This window comes from Pelodiscus sinensis, chromosome 13, assembly GCF_052426305.1.
Source record: "Pelodiscus sinensis isolate ZL-2025 chromosome 13, ASM5242630v1, whole genome shotgun sequence".
Lineage (NCBI taxonomy): Eukaryota > Metazoa > Chordata > Testudines > Trionychidae > Pelodiscus > Pelodiscus sinensis.
Genome location: NC_143064.1, coordinates 6,519,561 through 6,538,555, shown reverse-complemented (window position 1 = coordinate 6,538,555; position 18,995 = coordinate 6,519,561). Strand labels below are relative to the sequence as shown.

The following is an 18,995-nucleotide window of genomic DNA, read 5'->3' as shown; positions in this document are numbered from 1 at the left end:
GCTTTCCCTCCCTCAAGAAGAGCTCTGTGTGGCTCGAAAGCATCTCTCTCTGTCACCCAGGAAAGATGATCCAGTAAAAGATATTCCTTCCCTCAGCTTGTCTCTCTCATTTCCTGGGATGGACCCAGCTACAAGAGCACTGCCTGTTATCTATTTATGTTAGACAAGCAGAGAGGAAGATGAATTTTTGCTGTACAGAAGGCAGAATCACAATTCCTCCCTCTGTCTTCACTGTAACATTGGCCAATGTCACTTCTTTATGTTAAGTGAGGATGTTGGGTCTGCCCTCTGTTTGCGCCTCTTGGCGGGTATATGCTGTACTGTTGAACATGACAAAGCATTCTTTTGTCTCAGTCAGATTTGGTGGACCAAAATATATTGAACTTTCTGCCTGAGCGGGAGCAGAGCGAGGTGTACAAGCTTCTTTCTCCACGGGTGCTCATGACAGACTCGGTTGCAGCTGATTTTCTAAACAGTAAGCACCTCTCAAGACTGGGCTTAAGGGGAAGAGAATAACCGGGCAGCTGGCCCGCTGGAGAGGCACAGTGCTGGCTTTTCTGTGCTATAGCACCTGGGCTCCTTTATAGATTTCTGGAAGAAAAAAAAAAAAGCAGCACATCAGTACATTTGGAATTTGCCCTGGGATGTGCCTTGTATTCTTGCGGTTGCCCTGTATCTCTGATCACAACGGAAGAATGAAATGGATGCATTTCAGCTGACTCCATTAGATTACTCTGCTGGGGTGAGAGTTGCTGTTGAGCCTCTAAGGGTGTGTCTAGACTACAGGGTTTTATCGACAGAAGTGGACTTTTGTCGACAAAACTATACCTGCGTCTATAGTACCGCTGAGTTCTGTCAACGTAACGTTGACAGAACTCGGCAGTTTTGTCGACGGCGGTAAGCCTCATTCTACGAGGAATAACGCCTTTTGTCGATCAAGTTCTGTCGACAGAAGGCTTTATTGCACCCACACTGTCCTTTGCGTCGACACTCTCATGTCAACAAAGCGGCTTGCTGTGTCGACAGAACTGGATGTCGTCTAGACGCTCTTTGTCGACAGAAGCCTGTCGTCTAGACGTATCCTTAAGAGACACAGAATCCACAGCCCAGAGGGAAGCGTTGGCTGGGGAGAGGGGGGAGGGGACTTTGTTTTCTCCTGATGCAGAGGACTGGAGAGGCCCTGGATGACCTGTCAATATTACAGGCCTCAGCGCTACTTGGGATGTCCTCAGCTCTGCGTGCTACAGCCCTGTCCCTAGCCCCACTCTCAGCCCTGCCTCCAGCAGGGCCTAGTGATGGGGACCCCGGAAGCACCCTTATTACTAGCTCCCACAGTGTCTATGCAGGGAGAGCCCTCCCTCCCCCAGATATGGGGTTGTAGGGCTCTTGTATGCTGCTCTTGCCCCATAAGAAGGGTCGGCGGGAGGCAGTGGTGAGCGTAGAGCCAGCATATGGCCTCATAACAGGCCACCTGACATGGGGGGTGGCAAAGGGAGCAATTGCCCCAGGGCCTGGAGCTCCTGGTGACACTGCCGCTACTGGGGCAGCTGGAGCCTCGGGCCCCTTTCAATTGCCGCAGGAGCGCCGTGGCGGGTGCTCCACACAACTCTGAGGGCTGGGGGGAGCATGCTGTGGTCTGGGCGGTGTTAAGGGCTGGCTGCTCTCAGCCCCGCCCCTTTCACCTGAGGCCCCTCCCTTCCTGGAGACATGGAGGCCCCCGACACACCTTGCCCCAGTGCCTACGGTGGCCGTTGACCCCCCCGCCTCATAAATCTCTACTTAAGTATCATTTAAGCCCTCGACATGGGACTTAACCTGGAATTTCATTGGTGCTTACGCTTTGGGCTCACGGGGAAAAGCCACCCTTGCTGCCGATTGTATAAACCAGAGAGTTTGTGCCTCAGAATATACGTTTGTATGTGAGCCTGCGTAAAAGCCCTTTTGGGTCAACGGAAAAATTTTCAGGGCTTTCAGTCAGGTTTATATCAAGCATTGCCCAAAATGCCGCAGTGGTTCAGAGTGACTTGTGTGCAGCGTGGGGGAGTGATTTCTGAAACGCACCATGTGTTGCTGGCTCACTGGTCTGTGCAGACCCTGCTTGTGTGCACTTACAGTTCCCATGGCGCACGAGGAAATCTTTAGTGGGCAGCATGGATCAAATAGTGTGCAAGGAGTTAGTGGCTTTTTGGAAATCAGACTGCCTAGAACAAGCCCTAAAAGACTTCAAGTGCCATCCTGGCCCCGCTGACATTAGTAGCAAAAGTCCCTTTGACTTCAGCAGGGCCAAACTTTCAGCCCTCGTACAGCAGTACAAACAGGCCGTAGAGAATCGGGCCAGGGATGCTTTTCCCGAGTCTGACACGTAAACAAGTTTCTGCACTTGCTGCTGTTTATGTACTTGGGGAGATCGAGAACATCCCAACAGAATGAGCTCAGATATGAGAGTGAGGGGGTCTTCATAAAAACCCAGCTAGATTAGATAGAGGGAGTGTGTGAATGTGCAAACACAGGGACTATTTAAAATGTTCTTCTCTCTCTCTCTCTCTCTCTCTCGTTTCAGCTGAAAAGCAAATAGAGTTTTGCTGCCATTTAGCAAGAGGAAGCTTAGATCCAAATGAGCCCCTAACATATGAATATGTGAAATTTGTAGTGGATTTTAAATATTTTACTCATGGTAAGTTATGACTCCAGAGCACGCTGTCTCTGTCTCTCTCACACTAAGTTTTGACCAGAGCTACCTTAAATGTCTTGTTGCACATAAAAATGACATGTAGACAACAGAATGGAGTGTGCGCTGGGCGTGGTCAGAGTCTATTTCATGTGACAGAGCTGGGGTGGTCATTGGCTGCACGGGTGGGGGTGAAATTCTCCAATTGTTTTTCAAAGAGACTGTATCAGACCAGCCAGGCATTCGGCCTTGTGGTGCTGCACGTTTTTGGAAACAGCCCCGTTCACTCCAAAACAACCTAAAATGCTCTGATTTGATCAGAATTTGAAATGCTTTTTTGTGACCATTAGGGTTACCAGGTGGCTTCAAAAAAAATACCAGACACACTTGATCTCAGATGGGGGAGAACACCAGTCAGGAGGGGAGCCGAGTTGGCCGGGAGGATGTGTGTGTGTGTTGGGGGGGAAACCGCCTGGCGGGAAGCAGAGCTAGCCGGGGGAGATCGGGGGGTTGGGGGACCGGCCAGTGGGAAGCAGGGCTGATTGGGGTGAACAGGGCTGGCCAGGGGAGATCGGGGGGGGGGGGAGAGGAGAGGACTGTCCAGTGGGAAGCAGGGCTGATTGGGGTGAGCAGGGCTGGCTGGGGGAGATCGGGGGGTGGGGGGACCGTCCAGTGGGAAGCAGGGCTGGTTGGGGTGAGCAGGGCTGGCCAGAGGAGATCGTGGGGGAGGGGAGGACCATCCAGTGGGAAGCAGGGCTGATTGGGTTGAACAGGGCTGGCCAGAGATCGTGGGGGAGGGGAGGACCATCCAGTGGGAAGCAGGGCTGATTGGGGTGAGCAGGACTGGCCAGGGGAGATCGGGGGAGGGGCAGCTGACAGAAAACGGGGCTGGCCGGGAGGGAGTTGGGGGGCGTGGGGCTGGCCGTGGTGGGGAGCGAAGCACGAGGGAGTCTGGCCCCTGGGATTCCCTCCCCTCTCCCCCGATTCCCCCGCGTATTGCCTGACTAGTAGACACACTCACACAGCGTGAGCATTTCTACCAGCCAGGCAGTTCGCAACTAGATATTGATACTCCTAATAATAATAACACTTACCTAATTAGAAAATACCGGACATTTATATGTCTGGTATTTTCTTAATATTTTTCCTGGACAGAACCCTCCAATAACAGATTGTCCGGTTCAAAACCAGATACCTGGCAACTGTAGTTGACCATCAATTTGTATAGGAAGTCTGCAAAATCCTGAATCTTCCAGGATTGTGGAGGCAAAAATTGCCATTTTCTAGAAATAAAATAGAAAGGAAGGAAGCAAGCAAGCTGGTTGTCTGGATTTAATGTTGAAAATGCCCACATGAATATGCTCAACCCGTCTGCCTGGCTCTAATGCTAACAACCAGTACAAGCTGTAGTACTGGACACTCGGAACAGTGTTCAGGCTTCAGACACGGCATCAGTCATTCATTCTTTCTCCCACTTCCCTTCTGTTTTCACCTGGTAATTTGGACAGCAGACATACTTTTGGAAAGCCTGTCATAGCGGGTTCAATGTTTGCTGCCAGATTCCAGAAGGACCCCTGTTATCAACCCTTCTCCATCAACAACTTTGAAACAACCCCTCCTGTCAGTCACTTAGGGTATGTCTACACTACCCTCCTAGTTCGAACTAGGAGGGTAATGTATGCATACCGCACTTGCTAATGAAGCCCGTGATTTGAATTTCCCGGGCTTCATTACCATAAGCGGGGAGCCGCCATTTTTAAATCCCCGCTGCTTCGAACCCCGTGCAGCGCAGCTACACGGGGCTCAAACTAGGTAGTTCGGACTAGGGTGCCTATTCCGAACTACCGGTACACCTCGTTTCACGAGGAGTAACGGCAGTTCGGAATAGGCACCTAGTCCGAACTACCTGGTTCGAGCCCCGTGTAGCCGTGCTGCACGGGGTTCGAAGCAGCGGGGATTTAAAAATGGTGGCTCCCCGCTTATGCTAATGAAGCCCGGGAAATTCAAATCCCGGGCTTCATTAGCAAGTGCGGTATGCATACATTACCCCGCTAGTTCGAACTAGCGGGGTAGTGTAGACATACCCTTAGAGATACGAGGTGTCTATGCTGCATTTAAACAAATGGTTTTGTGCGCGTGTTTGTGCTGGTGCTGGGTGCATTATGTATATGAAAGATTTTGGTCATCATCTTTCCCATGATAGGCAACTTGGGAAAGGAAGTGCTGTTTGGTTTACCACGCTTCCTAGGGCTTAGCCACATTTCGTATTCCTAACTACTGGCGTTGGGGAAAAATTCTTCTCACAAAGCCACACCGCACATTTCCATTGCTTAATCTGCATCCACTGCTGTCAGTTAACTTCCGCAGACGTCCATGTGGCTCTTCTGCATGGAACAAATGCAGCATATGATCCTCAGGGTCAATATCACACATGCAGTGCAGCTAGGAGAAGAGAATTTTGCTAATCCACTAGTGAACTGTTTGCAGGTACAAAGTCTCAGAGGAGTTGCCGTGTTAGTCTGTAACTTTAAAAACAACAAGTAGTCCTGGGACACCTTAGCCCTGGTCTGCAGTAGGGAGTTATTTCAAAATAACCTCCCTTATTTCGAAATAATAAGCGAAGCGTCCACACTACTAAGCCTGTTTTGAAATAACGGGCTGGTTATTTTGAAATCTGTATGCCTGCTTTCCCTGGGGAATAACGCTCATTTCGAAATAGTTATTTCAGGAGTTAGTTCAAATTTAGTTATTTTGAAATAATTTCCTAGTGTAGACAAGGCCTTAGAGACTAACAAAAATATACAGGAACCTATGTATATTTTTAAATACCCTATACAGATATAGATATATACTTTAAAATATATATGATCCTATATACTTTTGCTAGTCTCTAAGGTGCCACAGGACTACTCGTTGTTTTGCAGATAAACAAAGATTCATGTTTGCTGCTGTTTTGGTCTGTCGTGGTAATTCTAGCTGAGATCTACAATGAGGAAAGCTCGTTTTCCCTAGTAGATGGTCAGTGGAATCACTAAAGAGATTTTCCACCTGAGGTAGGCAGTTGGAAAAGCATAAACAAAATGTAATGAAAGTAACAAACGAAACACCAGCAGCTGAATTTCACTGTCTTTGTTTCGATGACTTCTTGCCTTCCAAAGCCGAGGATTAGTGGCTGCACCTGTGTGTCCTTTCACATGATTGAACCAAGCGAATCTAGAGATGCACAAAGAATCCATCCAATATGTTTTCAATGCTCATCATTTGAACAGGTTTTAGGGGGCTTGTCTCTGTTAGGCTCTGAGCTGCGGCGGTAGAAGGGGGTAAATTTGTCCTGTTTTGTCAAGTACGGTCTGAGCCTTTGCATTTTCTTCTGGAAACGTTGATGGGGCCTGTGATTTGTTCTGCTTGTCTAGTGCCTACACCCTCCTGCAATGGCTTTGAATCAGCTATCGCCAGAGCATTCAGGTCAGCCACTGAAGAGCAGGTTTGCCTCGTAGCAACCGTTCGTCTCGTGACGCCGCAGTTTTTAAAGGTGAGAGTTCACGGGCCAGGTTTCCCATCCTACACCAGGGATCTATCCTCGGCTTTTTTTTTTTTTTTTTAAATAACACTTTTGACCCAAATGAATAATGGCTATTTAAGTCTGGTCTTTCCTAAAGGCAACAGCTTGCAAAAGGGCCGTAAATCTTGCACTTTGAGAGCTGGGCAGTGAACTGTGGAGAGCTGAGATCTGTGGATGAGTCACGGTGCTGCTGCCTTTTGGGATGGGAGGCTCTAAGATCACTTAAGCGTAGTGGAGACCAGAACAGGCTCTCTGAGCCGTATTGCATTGTCCAACAAGTGCAGAGCTGCACGTGAGAAGAGCCACTGACTGCATGAGAGGGGCCCTTTGAGCCATATGTTCAGGGAATTCCAATGAACCCCTGGAAAAGCTGAATCTCAGAAAGAAACCTGCCAAACTCACTGACTGTGTCAGACAGCTGGCTGCTCATTTCTGACCATGGGAGCCAGGCTTTTTTAAGCCAGTGTTAATCCACAGAAGGGCACGAGGTGCATAATAATGATACTAGAATTCAGCTGTGGCCCATTAATTGCCAGCGCATGAGCTAGCAAAGAACAAATTCGCACCATTGGCTTATTGCGACTTATTCTTTATTTGCATTAAAATAGCACCGAGGAGTCCTACGGGTGAATCCGGGCCCCGTTGTGCAAGGCGCTGTCAAACCGACGGTGCTCGCCCCAAGGAGCTTACATTCTGCTAGACCGGGACGCTCTGCCATCCTTAAACGCTCGACTAATGGCTGGCAAAGTCAGCTACCTGGCTATGTCACTCAGGGATGTGGAAAACGCCCTCCCTCCTGCAGAGACGTAGCCAGACTGACCTAGACACCCCCAGACGAGCAGGAAAAGACATCAGTTTATGGGCCAAAGCGCCCTGGTACGTGTGGCAAAGCTGTTTTGTCACAAACGCCATTAAAATGTGCCCTCCCCCCTCGCTGTTCTGCAGGAGCTGTGCAACGTGGAGGAGCCATGTGAAGAATTCACCTCCAGACACAGTTTGGAGTGGAAGTTTTTATTCTTGGACCACAGGTGAGAACACGAACGGTGAGAAAGGCCCAGCTGGGGAAGGCAAAACCAAGGTCCCACCCCTTCTGCCTGAGACCCCGCCCCTTCTCCAGTCCCGCCCCCTCCATGGAGTTAAGCCCGGCCCCACCGCAGGTTTCTGCTCACAAGCCCAGCAGGTGGCATGCCCCAGATGGCCAGAGGACCTCAGGCAGCCGCGTAGCAGCCGTATCCTTCCTGGCCGGTCGGAGAGCCAGACTGCTGCACTGTGGTCCCAACCTTTTGGGGCAGCCGAGGAACCGGCTTAGGTGGCCAGAAAGCCAGGCTGCCGTGTCAGAGTCCCCGTCCTCTGGGGAGCCAGCAGAGAACATCGGCAGTTTTGGAAAGGCAACGCCTTCTGTTGCCTATCTTACCCACTGCTCCTGGGAGACAGGGTTGTTTTTAAGACCTAAATACAACACGTGGTGATTGAAGAATAAACAAACCATGGTTTAAAAAAGGATAATTGTCCGGCAAATGTGGTCTTCATCCCCCAATTGAACATTTGACATTAAATTAGAACATTACGGGAACATGAACGAAAGCCTGCATTTCATGTTTTCTTAAAAGCTTTGCTCTTTCATACTTAAGAGCAGTAAGAAACTGTGTTCACCTTTCCTTTTGTGAGCTGGAAATACAGCCCATATAAACATATCCGGGGTGGTACTAAATAAGTTATTAGCATAGAACCGGGGGGACCATAGCATAAATAGGCATAAAATGCCATTGATTCTGAGAACCTGCCTCTGTTCTTTGCCCCTGTTGATTTGCATCTTGATATAGAATTTAAAGATTGTTATAAAAAGAACGAAAAGAATAAACCATTGTGATTATTGTCTTATTTTGAATAAGTAGACTATAATGGAGATAAAGTGAAATAGAGAGGCGATCACTTGGTTAAACGTTTTTAACTATAAAAGGGCAAATATGCTTCAAGAAAAGCATAGCTCTTTTGTGCTCTTTCATATTGGTGTGTGTGCAGGAATCTCTAACTGTATTACACACATTCCCTTCTTCCATAATGCACAATAGTACTAACTCCGTAGAGTAGAAACTCCGGCCTTGTACTTGCCACTGGAAAGACCCATTCTTTTGCTGAATGCTTATTCTCCAAAGAAACCCAAATACCACATTCAGGGTATGTCTACACTACAAAGTTAATTTGAACTATCAGACGTTCGTTCGAATTAACTTTGATAGGCGCTACACATGCAAACTGCTAGTTCGAACTTAATTCGAACTAGCGGAGCGCTTAAGTCGAACTAAGTAAACCTCATTCCACGAGGACTAACGCCTAGTTCGAATTAACTAGTTCGAATTAAAGGCTGTGTAGCCACTTAATTTGAACTAGTGGGAGGCTAGCCCCCCCCAGCTTGCCCTGGTGGCCACTCTGGGCACCACCAGGGAAACTCGTCTGCCCCCCTCCCGGCCCCGGAGCCCTTAAAGGGGCACGGGCTGGCTACGGTGCCCGTGTCAGTGCAAGCCTGCCAGCACCCAGCCAGCAGACCCTGCACCTGGAATGGCATGAGCCAACCACCTGCTGCCACCCAGCCCTCCGCCTCTTCCCGGGACCAGGCTGGCGGCTCCCGGGAGCCTGCCCGGGGCCGCAAGAGGCGGGCGCCCGCCTGGTCTAGTGTGGACATCGTGGACCTCATCCACGACCTCCGCACTAGGCACAGGAAAGTGGCCGTCTAGGGCAGGATAGCTGCCAGCCTGGCCACCCAGGAGCAGGTTTGCATGAAAATCAGGGTGGTCCAGTGAGACCCCCGACCCTGAGCTTAGAACAGCCATACTGGGTCAGAACAAAGATCCATCTAGCCCAGTAGCCTGTCTGCCGACAGTGGCCAACACCAGCTACCCTGGAGGGAATGGACCGAAGACAATGACCAAGCCATTTGTCTTGTGCCATCCATCTCCAGCCTTCCAAAACAGAGGCCAGGGACACCATTTCTATCCCCTGGCTAATAGCACTCTATGTATCCAACCTCCATGAATTGATCTCACTTCTCTTTAAACTCTGTTCTAGTTCTAGCCTTCACAGCCTCCTGCAGCAAGGAGTTCCACAGGTTGACTGTTTGCTTTGTGAAGAAGAACTTTCTGTTATTAGTTTGAAGCCTGCTACCCATTCATTTCATTTGGTGTCCTCTAGTCCTTCTATTATGGGAACTAATGAAGAACTTTTCTTTATGCACCCTCTCCACACCACTGGGCTACGTCTACACTGGCCCCTTCTTCGGAAGGGGCATGCTAATTTTGAAAGTGGGAATAGGAAAATCCGCGGGGGATTTAAATATCCCCTGCGGGATTTAAATAAACATGTCCGCCGCTTTTTTTCCGGCTTGGGGAAAAGCCGGAAAAAAGCGTCTAGACTGGCCCGATCCTCCGGAATAAAGCCCTATTCCGGAGGATCTCTTATTCCTACTTCACAGGGCTTTATTCCGGAGGATCGGGCCAGTCTAGACACTTTTTTCCGGCTTTTCCCCAAGCCGGAAAAAAAGCGGCGGACATGTTTATTTAAATCCCCCGCGGATTTCCCTATTCCCACTTTCAAAATTAGCATGCCCCTTCCGAAGAAGGGGCCAGTGTAGACGTAGCCCTCATGTTTTTATAGACCTCTATCATATCCCCCTCAGTCTCCTCTTTTCTAAGCTGAAAGTCCCAGTCTCTTTAGCCTCTCTTCATATGGGACCTGTTCCAAACCCCTGATCTTTTTAGTTGCCCTCCCCTCTCCCACCCTCTCTCTTCCCCTCTCCCACCTCCTTTTCCCAGTCTCCCCCAGTTTTGTTCAATAAAGAGAGGACTGGGGTGGCTCTGCAGGCTCCTCAGGGTGAAAACTCTCCTGCAGCCCCCCGATTGACCCCCCCCCCGGATGGCAGCCTGCGGCAAGTGCAGCCGGTCTGATGGCCGAGTGCTGTGATGTGCCGAGTGTGGGCACTCAGGGCACTCCAAGCCAGGACTGCTTTGCAAGCGGGGCACCCCTGAGAACTGTCTGTCCGGGGTGGGGGTCGGGACCCTTTAAGCACAGCCCTTGGCTAGCCTGAGACAGCAGCTCCACGCTCTAAGTCCTAACCTGATGCCCTGCCGGCACTGCTTCCGGCCAGCCTTAACCCCAGTTCAGGGTCCACTCAATGTGGACATGCTAGTTCGAATTAGCAAAATGCTAATTCAAACTAGTTTTTAGGTCTAGATGCACTAGTTCGAATTAGCTTAGTTCGAATTAACTAATTCGAACTAAGTTAGTTCGAATTAGCACTGTAGTGTAGACATACCCTCAGAGAGAGAAAGGGAGAAGAGATATTGCAAGAAATGAACACGAGATTAATATATGATACAATATAACAACACTGGAAATCCTGTTTTGAGGTGGGAATGAAAAACCCCTTATGCTTCAGGTTAGTGAATAGTTAGTTGCACGTCTTGTTAGTGTCTAGGTGTATTAATGTAACTTTATATGAATTGGAATCAGCATATATAGTACGAGCCGTCCTCACTGTAAGTCCAAGATATGTTCCAAAAAACTTGGACTTACAGCGAAACAACTTAAAGTGGGGAATTTTTTTCCCGCAGTTGACTTTCATTTGTGCAAATTGGGGTTTTTATTTATTTGCACAACTTAAGAGTGGGGAATGGGAGGACTTATAACTCATTAGTTCCTACAAGCGTCAACAACTTTAGTGCAGAATGGATGTATACCAGGGATGCCCTGTAGCCTAATCTTTTTTAAATGGATGTCTGAAGTTAGGCGAAGCCGAGACTTAGGTATCTAAATTAGTGACGTGGTTTTCAAGGGGCTGAGCATCCAGCAATTTTGATGATGAAAGTTACAAGGAGCTGGCCTAAGAGTTTTATTAAAATATAGCCAAGTGCTATATCTGGTGATGAATTTGGGATGTGGCTCAGAGAGGACTTGTTCTACTCCAGTCCTGGTGCTAGACCCAGGAAGGAAATCATAGTTCCTGAGAATAATTTATAGTCTTTTAGCTGGAGGGTGTCATGGTGCCTGATGTAAGCAGTGAACATAGAGCCAGGAGTGTGTTTTCACTCATTTAGTCCAGCAGTGAGCAAAATGTGGCCGAGCTGGCCTCCATTTTCTTTTCCTGTCTCGGTGCCCGACGTACATGAAGTGGGAGTGGGGGTAGGGGCAGACCGGTGCTTTACATTACAGGGGCCGCAACAAAATGTTCTTGGCGCTTTTTTTTTCTTACCAAAAATTTTCCTGGCCCTGGGGGTCGCACATTAAAAACGGTTGAGCACCACTGATTTAGTCATTGGCTCAAGGCACAAGTGGAGGCACCATGCTTCTCTTGTAGAATGTTTTCAGCGATTTCTCAGTGACTGTTTTCCACATTTGATGGCTGATCCTGAAAGGTGCCAAGTATCGGAGTAGCTGGTGCTGATCTCTACTCAGAATCAGGGCCTTGTTTGCTCAGACTCAGACCAGGTCTACCCTATGGGATGTTTGAATTAAGATACATTAATTGCGTAGCTAGAGTCGACGTACCTTCATTCGAACTTTGGCACCATCCCCACAGTGGAAGGTCAATGGGAGAAAAGCTGCCATCGACTTCCCTTACTCCTCATGAGGTGTAGAGTACCAGCATTGGTGGGAGATAATCTCAGCATTTGATTCAGTGGGTCCTTACTAGACCTGCTAAATCAAATGCCAGAAGATCGACCTCCAGAGCGTAAGGTAAGTATAAACGTGGCTTTAGTGTCAGTGAGGGAGTGCAGAAGCAGTATAGGACAATTCCACTGACCTATAGAAACACTGACCAGATAGAAACATCTGGTGCCTGAAACTACATACACACATTTAAGAGGAAAAACAAACTGGATGCTTTTATATTGGTCTGGTTCTGTTCCATATTTGACTCCTTCCTTTGTCATTCATTGCCATAATTACTACAGTAGATGCTCCTGCTATGCCTACACTTTGTTGACAACTTAAAGTCTCTCTCTTTAGCTTTCCACATTAAATGCAGCCATTGATCTCTTGCTCAGAAAACTTGAACAGTTCCTTTCGCGCAGGGAGTTACGGACTTCCTTAGCAGTGACTAAGCGAGCTAAAAACTTTCAGATTGCTCAACCAGCATGCCGACTCCTCCAGCCCTGAGTTAGAAGCAGTTTGTAATTACTTTCTCAGTTAGAGGATCAGTTCCTCTGCATTATGTTGTCAAATCGGAACGCACTGCGCTTTCTCGAGCTGCTTGAAATGTTGAGCTGATATTCATCTGAAAGACATTACAGTATTATCACGAGGATACGTGTGATGTTATGGTCCCCCCCCCAAGGCATTGGCTCGGGTGCATAAATAGAAATAAAAGCCAGTTTAATAAGCACACGTTCTGCCACATTTAAAAGAAATCTGGGTCAGATAAAGAAAAGGAGCCACAGGGCTCTGTAAAAGATATTTGGGGTGAATATGACTGTGTTCTTTGTGTTATGGTAGGGTCTGCTAGGCACTTTCCACAGCTGTTCCCAATAACTTGCAATCAGAGATTGATGGCATTTCCTTCCCACAATTAATTAATGATGTAGAAGCATGTTTTCGGAAGTGCTTCTAATTTTTTCCACCCATGTGCGGAATAATTTTTTATGTGCCCCCAAGGCATGTAGGCCACCAGTAGGAACGTGTGCTACCAGCTGTGGGTGCTCTGCTCATCAGGTGGGCAGCACCTGAATCTTTCCTGGGTGGCTGCCCGAACTCTCAGCTTACAAGGAATACTGGTGCTGAGCATGTGCTGCCTCCTAATAGCCAAAGGAGAGCAGTGTTTCCTGGAAGCTGAGCGTTCGGGCGGCTGCCCAGGAGAGATTCATATGCCACTCTGCTGATTCGCAGAGCGCGCACGGCACCCGCGGCCAGCCGCATGTATCTGTGCCGGGCTGTAGTGCGGCTATAACTGAGTGTTTGTATCGCTCGATGAATGGTCTAACTCAGAACCATCGCAGACAAAGACCTATGGCTGCGTCTAGATTGGCATGATTTTCGAAAATGCTTTTAACGGGAAAGTATTTTCGGAACAGAGCGTCTAGATTGTCATGGACGCTTTTCCGCAAAAGCACTTCTTGCGGAAAAGCATCCGTGCCAATCTAGACACGCTTTTCCGCAAAAAAGCCCCGATCGCCATTTTTGCAATCGGGGTTTTTTTGCGGAAAACAAATCTGAGCTGTCTACACTGGCCCTTTTGCGCAAAAGCTTTGCGCAAAAGGGACTTTTGCCCGAACGGGAGCAGCATAGTATTTCCGCAAGAAGCACTGATTTCTTACAGTAGGAAGTCAGTGCTTTTGCGGAAATTCAAGCGGCCAGTGTCGACAGCTGGCAAGTTTTTCCGGAAAAGCAGCTGATTTTCCAGAAAAACTGGCCAGTCTAGACACAGCCATGCAGATGTTCGGGCCATTCTCTTTCCAGTACTGGTTTGCTGGCTAAAGGATACTTCGTACAGGTTGAACCTCTCTAGTCCAGAACTCTCTGGTCCGGAAACATCCGTGGTCCGGCATGATGTTAATTAGCTCGCTGTCCACTTTGCATGGGTGTGGCCAAGTTTCCCACAATCCCATAAAGTCTGTTTACAGCCACCAGTCCTGGCTCTCAGTGTTCTGCGCTGAGATTTAGCTTTAATTGACTCCTCTGTGTCCTCTAACAGTCCAGTCAGCAGTGGAAGTGCTGGTCATGCTGCTAGGCAAGATTGACCTCCCATGATCCAGGAAATTCTCTGGTTCGGAACCGGTCAGGTCCGGAAGATGCCGGACTAGAGAGGTTCAGCCTGCACTGCCTCTTCCACCCTTTCTGTCCTCGGAGTCACAAAACTCATTCTCAAGAAGGTTTTTTCCCCTGATAATCCCACTGTTTTTCCATTCTTAATTTCCTTTGAGAGCCCCTTTCGCAGCAACATGCTCAGTGAGCCTGCTTCGTCCTTGACATTTTTGCCTTTCATATGTAGACGGGACCATCCGCGGGGGGAGCAAAGGGGGCAGCCTTGGGGCTGGTAATTTAAAAGGGCCCAGGGCTCCGGGTTACCACTGCTGCTCCTGCAACAGCAGCAATGGCTGGAGCTCCGGGCCCTTCACATCGCCTCTGGAGCCCCGTATAGCACAGTGTTGGGTGGGGTGGGGTAGCACGGTTTGAGCAGCGCTGAGGGCTGTTTGCCCTTAGCCCCACCCCCTACAGGATAGAGCCATGCCACCCCCACATTACCCAGGGCCCGGGATAGTTTGTCACCAGCTCCGCATGAAGACAGTTACCATGTTGCAGGCCTACCTGGCATCCTATATCTGTGTAGCTGTTGTAATCTTTTCTCATCAATCTTAGGTTTGTTTCTGTTCTCTAAACTTCTAAGGCCTTATCTATACTTACCTGAAAGGTCGAATTAAGAACGCAACCCCAGCTACGTTAATTGTGTAGTTGGAGTCGATGTAGCTTAATTTGACCTTCAGCGCTGTCTCCACAGCGGGAAGTCGACAGGAGCATTTCCCTTACTCCTTGCGAATCATGTGTTGATAGGGTGTACCCTTGATGTTTGATTTAGCAGGTCTTTAGTAGACCTGCTAAATCAAACTCCGGAAGATCAATCACCACAGCGTCGATCTCCCCTGCAGTGAAGACGTGGCCTACATCTGTTTGACCACGTGGTGTCCAGGAATGAATGCAACATTGCTCTGGAGCTGATTTGTGCATTGACAAAGGCCGGATCTTTTTTCCTAAAAGTTGCGTTCAAACCGAAGTTGTGCTTTGATGCAGAAATTACTATCCCAGGGCCAGCGTCTTGCAGAACGTTAGACAAGGTGCTCCTCAAGCTCCCATTGGCTGTTTCAGAATGTCTGACTCTACACTCAGCCCCTATCCAATGCCTGGGGAGTCCCTGGTAATCTTTCAGTGGTTGGGGAGTAGGCCCAAAGAGAGGGTTTCCCTCCTGGCTCTGGGATGCTGTACATACTGCCCAAATTCACGCTTGCCCTTTTCTTTGTCATCTTGCACTGCAAACATCTCTTCTCAGAGTGCTGTCCACGCTCACCGTGGACATGACTGGTTCCCCGGATTTCCCTCCTTTTAATTACAGAATCGCTATTTTGGATTACTCCTTTCCTCCATGGCAGAGAAGCTTGCCTTTTTCCCAAGCCGAATCCGTTTTGTTATTTTGTGCCCTTATTGCAAGCATCTTTTAACGTTACTTGGTGGCACTGGCCTTTGCACTAAGGGTATGTCTAGACTACATGCCTCTGTTGCCAGAGGCATGTAAATTAGACTACCCGACATAGTCAATGAAGCGGGGATTTAAATATCCCCGGCTTCATTAAAATAAAAATGGCCGCCGCGCTGTGCCGGCTCAGCTGATCATCGGCACAGCGCGGCAGTCTAGACGCGGATCGGTCGACAAGGGAAGCCTTTGTCGACTGCTCCTTTATGCCTTGTGAAACGAGGTTTACAGGAGCGGTCGACAAAGGCTTCCCTTGTCAACCAATCTGCGCCTTGACTTGCGCACTGTGCCGACGATCAGCTGAGCCGGCACAGCGCAGCGGCCATTTTTATTTTAATGAAGCTGGGGATATTTAAATCCCCGCTTCATTGATTATGTCGGGTAGTCTAATTTACATGCCTCTGGTGACTGAGGCGTGTAGTCTAGACATACCCTAAGATATCCCAAAGGAAAGGAAGCAGGAGGAGGAAAATGTCCCTCTTTTCAGCCTGGCCTTGTGCGGTGTAATTTTAAAACATTAACTACTGGGGTGACATACCGCCCCATTGACTCTGGAGGAGTGAATTGAAAACGTTGCTGGCAAACTGCGTTGCTCGCAGCCGGCAGCCAAGGCAAATGGACAGTGAAGCAAAGGCAAGAAGCAAAATAAATGCTATCCGGCGAAATGATACCTTCCAAAGCAGAGCCAGCGTTCCTCTGAAGCTGCACACAAGCAGGCCAGGGCAGAATTTGGCCTGCTCCGATGTGCAGTAAGTGTAATAATTATGTCTTTGGTCCCAACTTGCCACGTTGCGTGATGTTAATTATTCCTCAGGTGTTACCATGCCCTTGCTCCAGTACAGTTTGTTTACTGCTTTGTAATTGCATCTTTTTTTTTTTTTAAAGTTCTCGTTTTCAGCTGCAGTTGAGCATTGGGCTTCTCGATGCTGGCTTTGCATTGGAAGCTTGAACCTGGATCTCATTTTTCCCCTCCCTCCCTTCCCTGTTCATCTGCCCAAGGCAGCAGAGTCCTGGAAATCAGCTCTACAGCTGTTCTGAAGGAAACTCTTGATCCTGTAGAATACACAGCGAACATTCTGCAGGTTTCAGTCTCCCAAGCTGTGCCAGGGGAATAGATGGCTCATCGTTCATCCCTGCACCCAGTGTCCCTGCACCCACTGTCTGGGAGAGACCCATTTCGGGCTTGTCCGCATGAACACTTCAGTTGTGGCAATCTGGCGTGTGTACCTATGCGTCGCTGGATTCAGCTTACCTTAAGCTGAACCACCACGGTGTCTACACCGCAGGAGGCTGACGCTCCTGTTGGTTTGCCTTACTCCTCACAGAATGAGGAATACAGGACGCTGATGGGGGCTGCCCTCAGCGTTCAATGCGGAGGGGGGGTCTACATTAGACCCACTAAATTGAACACTAGAAGATGGGCCTCTAAAGGGTCAATTTCTGTCGTATAGACATGCTGTAAGGGGCTGCAGGGCCCATGCCACTGGGCACTGAAAGTCGCCCCGGGCGTTTAAGCTATGCCCGTCACAAAGCCCGGTAGATCAAAGCACGCTGTAGTTCTTGGTTTTCACCTCAGTCAGGATCCACACAGTGCGTTAGGCTAAGTCTCTTTCAATGCATGTCTCTTTCGATGAAGAGCGTCTAGACTACAACCAGTACTTTCGAAAAAGCAAGCCGCTTTTTCGAACGAGAGCACCCAGGCAGTCTGGATGCTCTCTTTCAGAAAAGCACAGTTTGCATTCCATAGCGCCTTTTTTCGAAAGAGCACTTCCAAAAAAGGTGTTTTTCCTCGTAAAACGAGGTTTTCCGCGGTCAAAAAAACTGCCGCGGTCTTTCGATTTACTTTCGAAAGAACGCGGCAGCAGTCTAGACGCAGGGGAAGTTTTTTCAAAAAAGCCCTGTAGTCTAGACACACCCTTAATGTGCTGCAGGCTAACACAGGACAGATTTACACCCCAGCTTACTGTATCCTAAGTGTAGGCTTACTATTTCTCTACGGTTCCTCCCCAGATGACATTTGCACCCAGCCTTACTGGATAATTTTACACAGTCTCCAGTGTATTATGCGCATGAACATCCAGAGTATTTCTTAAACTAACAAGCATGATTAACGAATGACTCACTTGCATGCATACGTGCTTTTCCCTACACCCACATAATGAATAGAGCAGGAAATAATAAACAGATACCTCCTCATTTACTCAGTTTTGACATGCTTGTGTTTATTTCTCACTCTGCTGCAAAGAAATCGATATCGCGCCTGACTTCCTTGCAAGGAGATAGTTGGCTTTCAGTTTGCGGGAAGTCTTCTACCAAATGGTTTTCGCCTCAGCTTTTGTACTGACTTCTTTCTCTGTGCTTTCATTCTAGGGCCCCGCCCATCATAGGCTATTTACCCTTTGAGGTTCTGGGAACGTCAGGTTACGATTATTACCACGCTGATGACCTGGAGCTTCTTGCTAGGTGCCATGAACACTGTAAGTTCCTCTCCCGTTGCTTGCAGGGAACTGACAATACGCAATTACGACACGTGTGCAAAAGACGGTACTTGCAAAAACGGGTCTGTTTATTCGGGGGGTGCTTCCCTCTGCCTGTGAAATATGGCTCCGTTCAGGCCTCACTAGGGAAGAGGAATGCCTAGGAATCCAGGGTTTTATCGGGGCAAGTTTTATCGGTGAGTATTTGCCAGATTGGCAGCTCTCTGTTGTGTCTGAGCCCTGGAAGTCAGTTGCCCTATCAGTGTGGTTACACTGCAAAACTGGGAAACCAGAGTTCCTGTCTTCCGTTCCTGATTGCTCTTGTGTTGCAGTGCGAGCAGGCCTACCAGTGGGGGCGCCCAGGGGGAGCAGCAGCAGCCCTAGGCCCTTTAAATCTGAGGGCTGGGGGGCGGGGGGGTGCACCTTGCTCCTTCTGCCTGAGGCTCCACCCCTTCCAGGAGTGTGGCGCCTCAGGCAGGAGCCTGCAGAAGCTGTTGGCTCCCCTGAATGCAAACAACCTCGATTCTTGGGGTTTTGCTACTGAACACTCTCCATTCCCGTTGTCTTCAATGAAACCCTGTGTACTTAGCACTTCCGGAGAACAGGTTCTAATTAAGTTCTTTGTGCTGGGGGTATTTCCAAGCTGCACAGCTCTGTGAATTCTCCGCCAAGTCAGGCTGCTTACGCAGGCCTGCTTCACCTTCTCCTCAGAGGAAATCAACAGCATAACTGCCCCCAGAAGCCAAGAAGGCACCAAGAAGCCCTTTCTGAGCAAGTGTAACCCGCACACCTTGGCTACGTCTACATTGGCATGATCTTGCGCACATACTCTTTAACGCAAGAGTTCTTGTATTTGCGCAAGAGAGCGTCTACACTGGCATGTGCCTTTGTGCAAGAGATGTGCTTTTGCGCAAGAGCATCCGTGCCAGTGTAGACGCTCTCTTGTGCAAGAAAGCTCTGATGGCCATTTTAGCCATCGGGCTTTCTTGTGCAAGAAATTCATGTTGCCCGTCTACACTGGCCTCTTGCGCAAGAACAGTTGCGCAAGAGGGC

At 48.9% G+C, this 18,995-nt stretch overlaps 1 protein-coding gene across 2 annotated transcripts in view; it reads left to right on the top strand.

Annotated features, from left to right (window-relative positions):
* Positions 1-18,995, top strand: part of LOC102448866 (PAS domain containing repressor 1) — a 100,297-nt gene that overhangs the window by 46,743 nt on the left and 34,559 nt on the right. Inside the window, exons 6-10 of one of the 2 annotated variants that reach the window (XM_075941106.2) lie at positions 355-475; positions 2,561-2,674; positions 6,082-6,200; positions 7,176-7,258; positions 17,836-17,942. In XM_075941106.2, coding sequence (XP_075797221.2) covers positions 355-475; positions 2,561-2,674; positions 6,082-6,200; positions 7,176-7,258; positions 17,836-17,942 — 544 coding nt within the window. The remainder of the gene's footprint in view (positions 1-354; positions 476-2,560; positions 2,675-6,081; positions 6,201-7,175; positions 7,259-17,835; positions 17,943-18,995) is intronic. The other variant, XM_075941108.2, reaches the window with a different exon arrangement.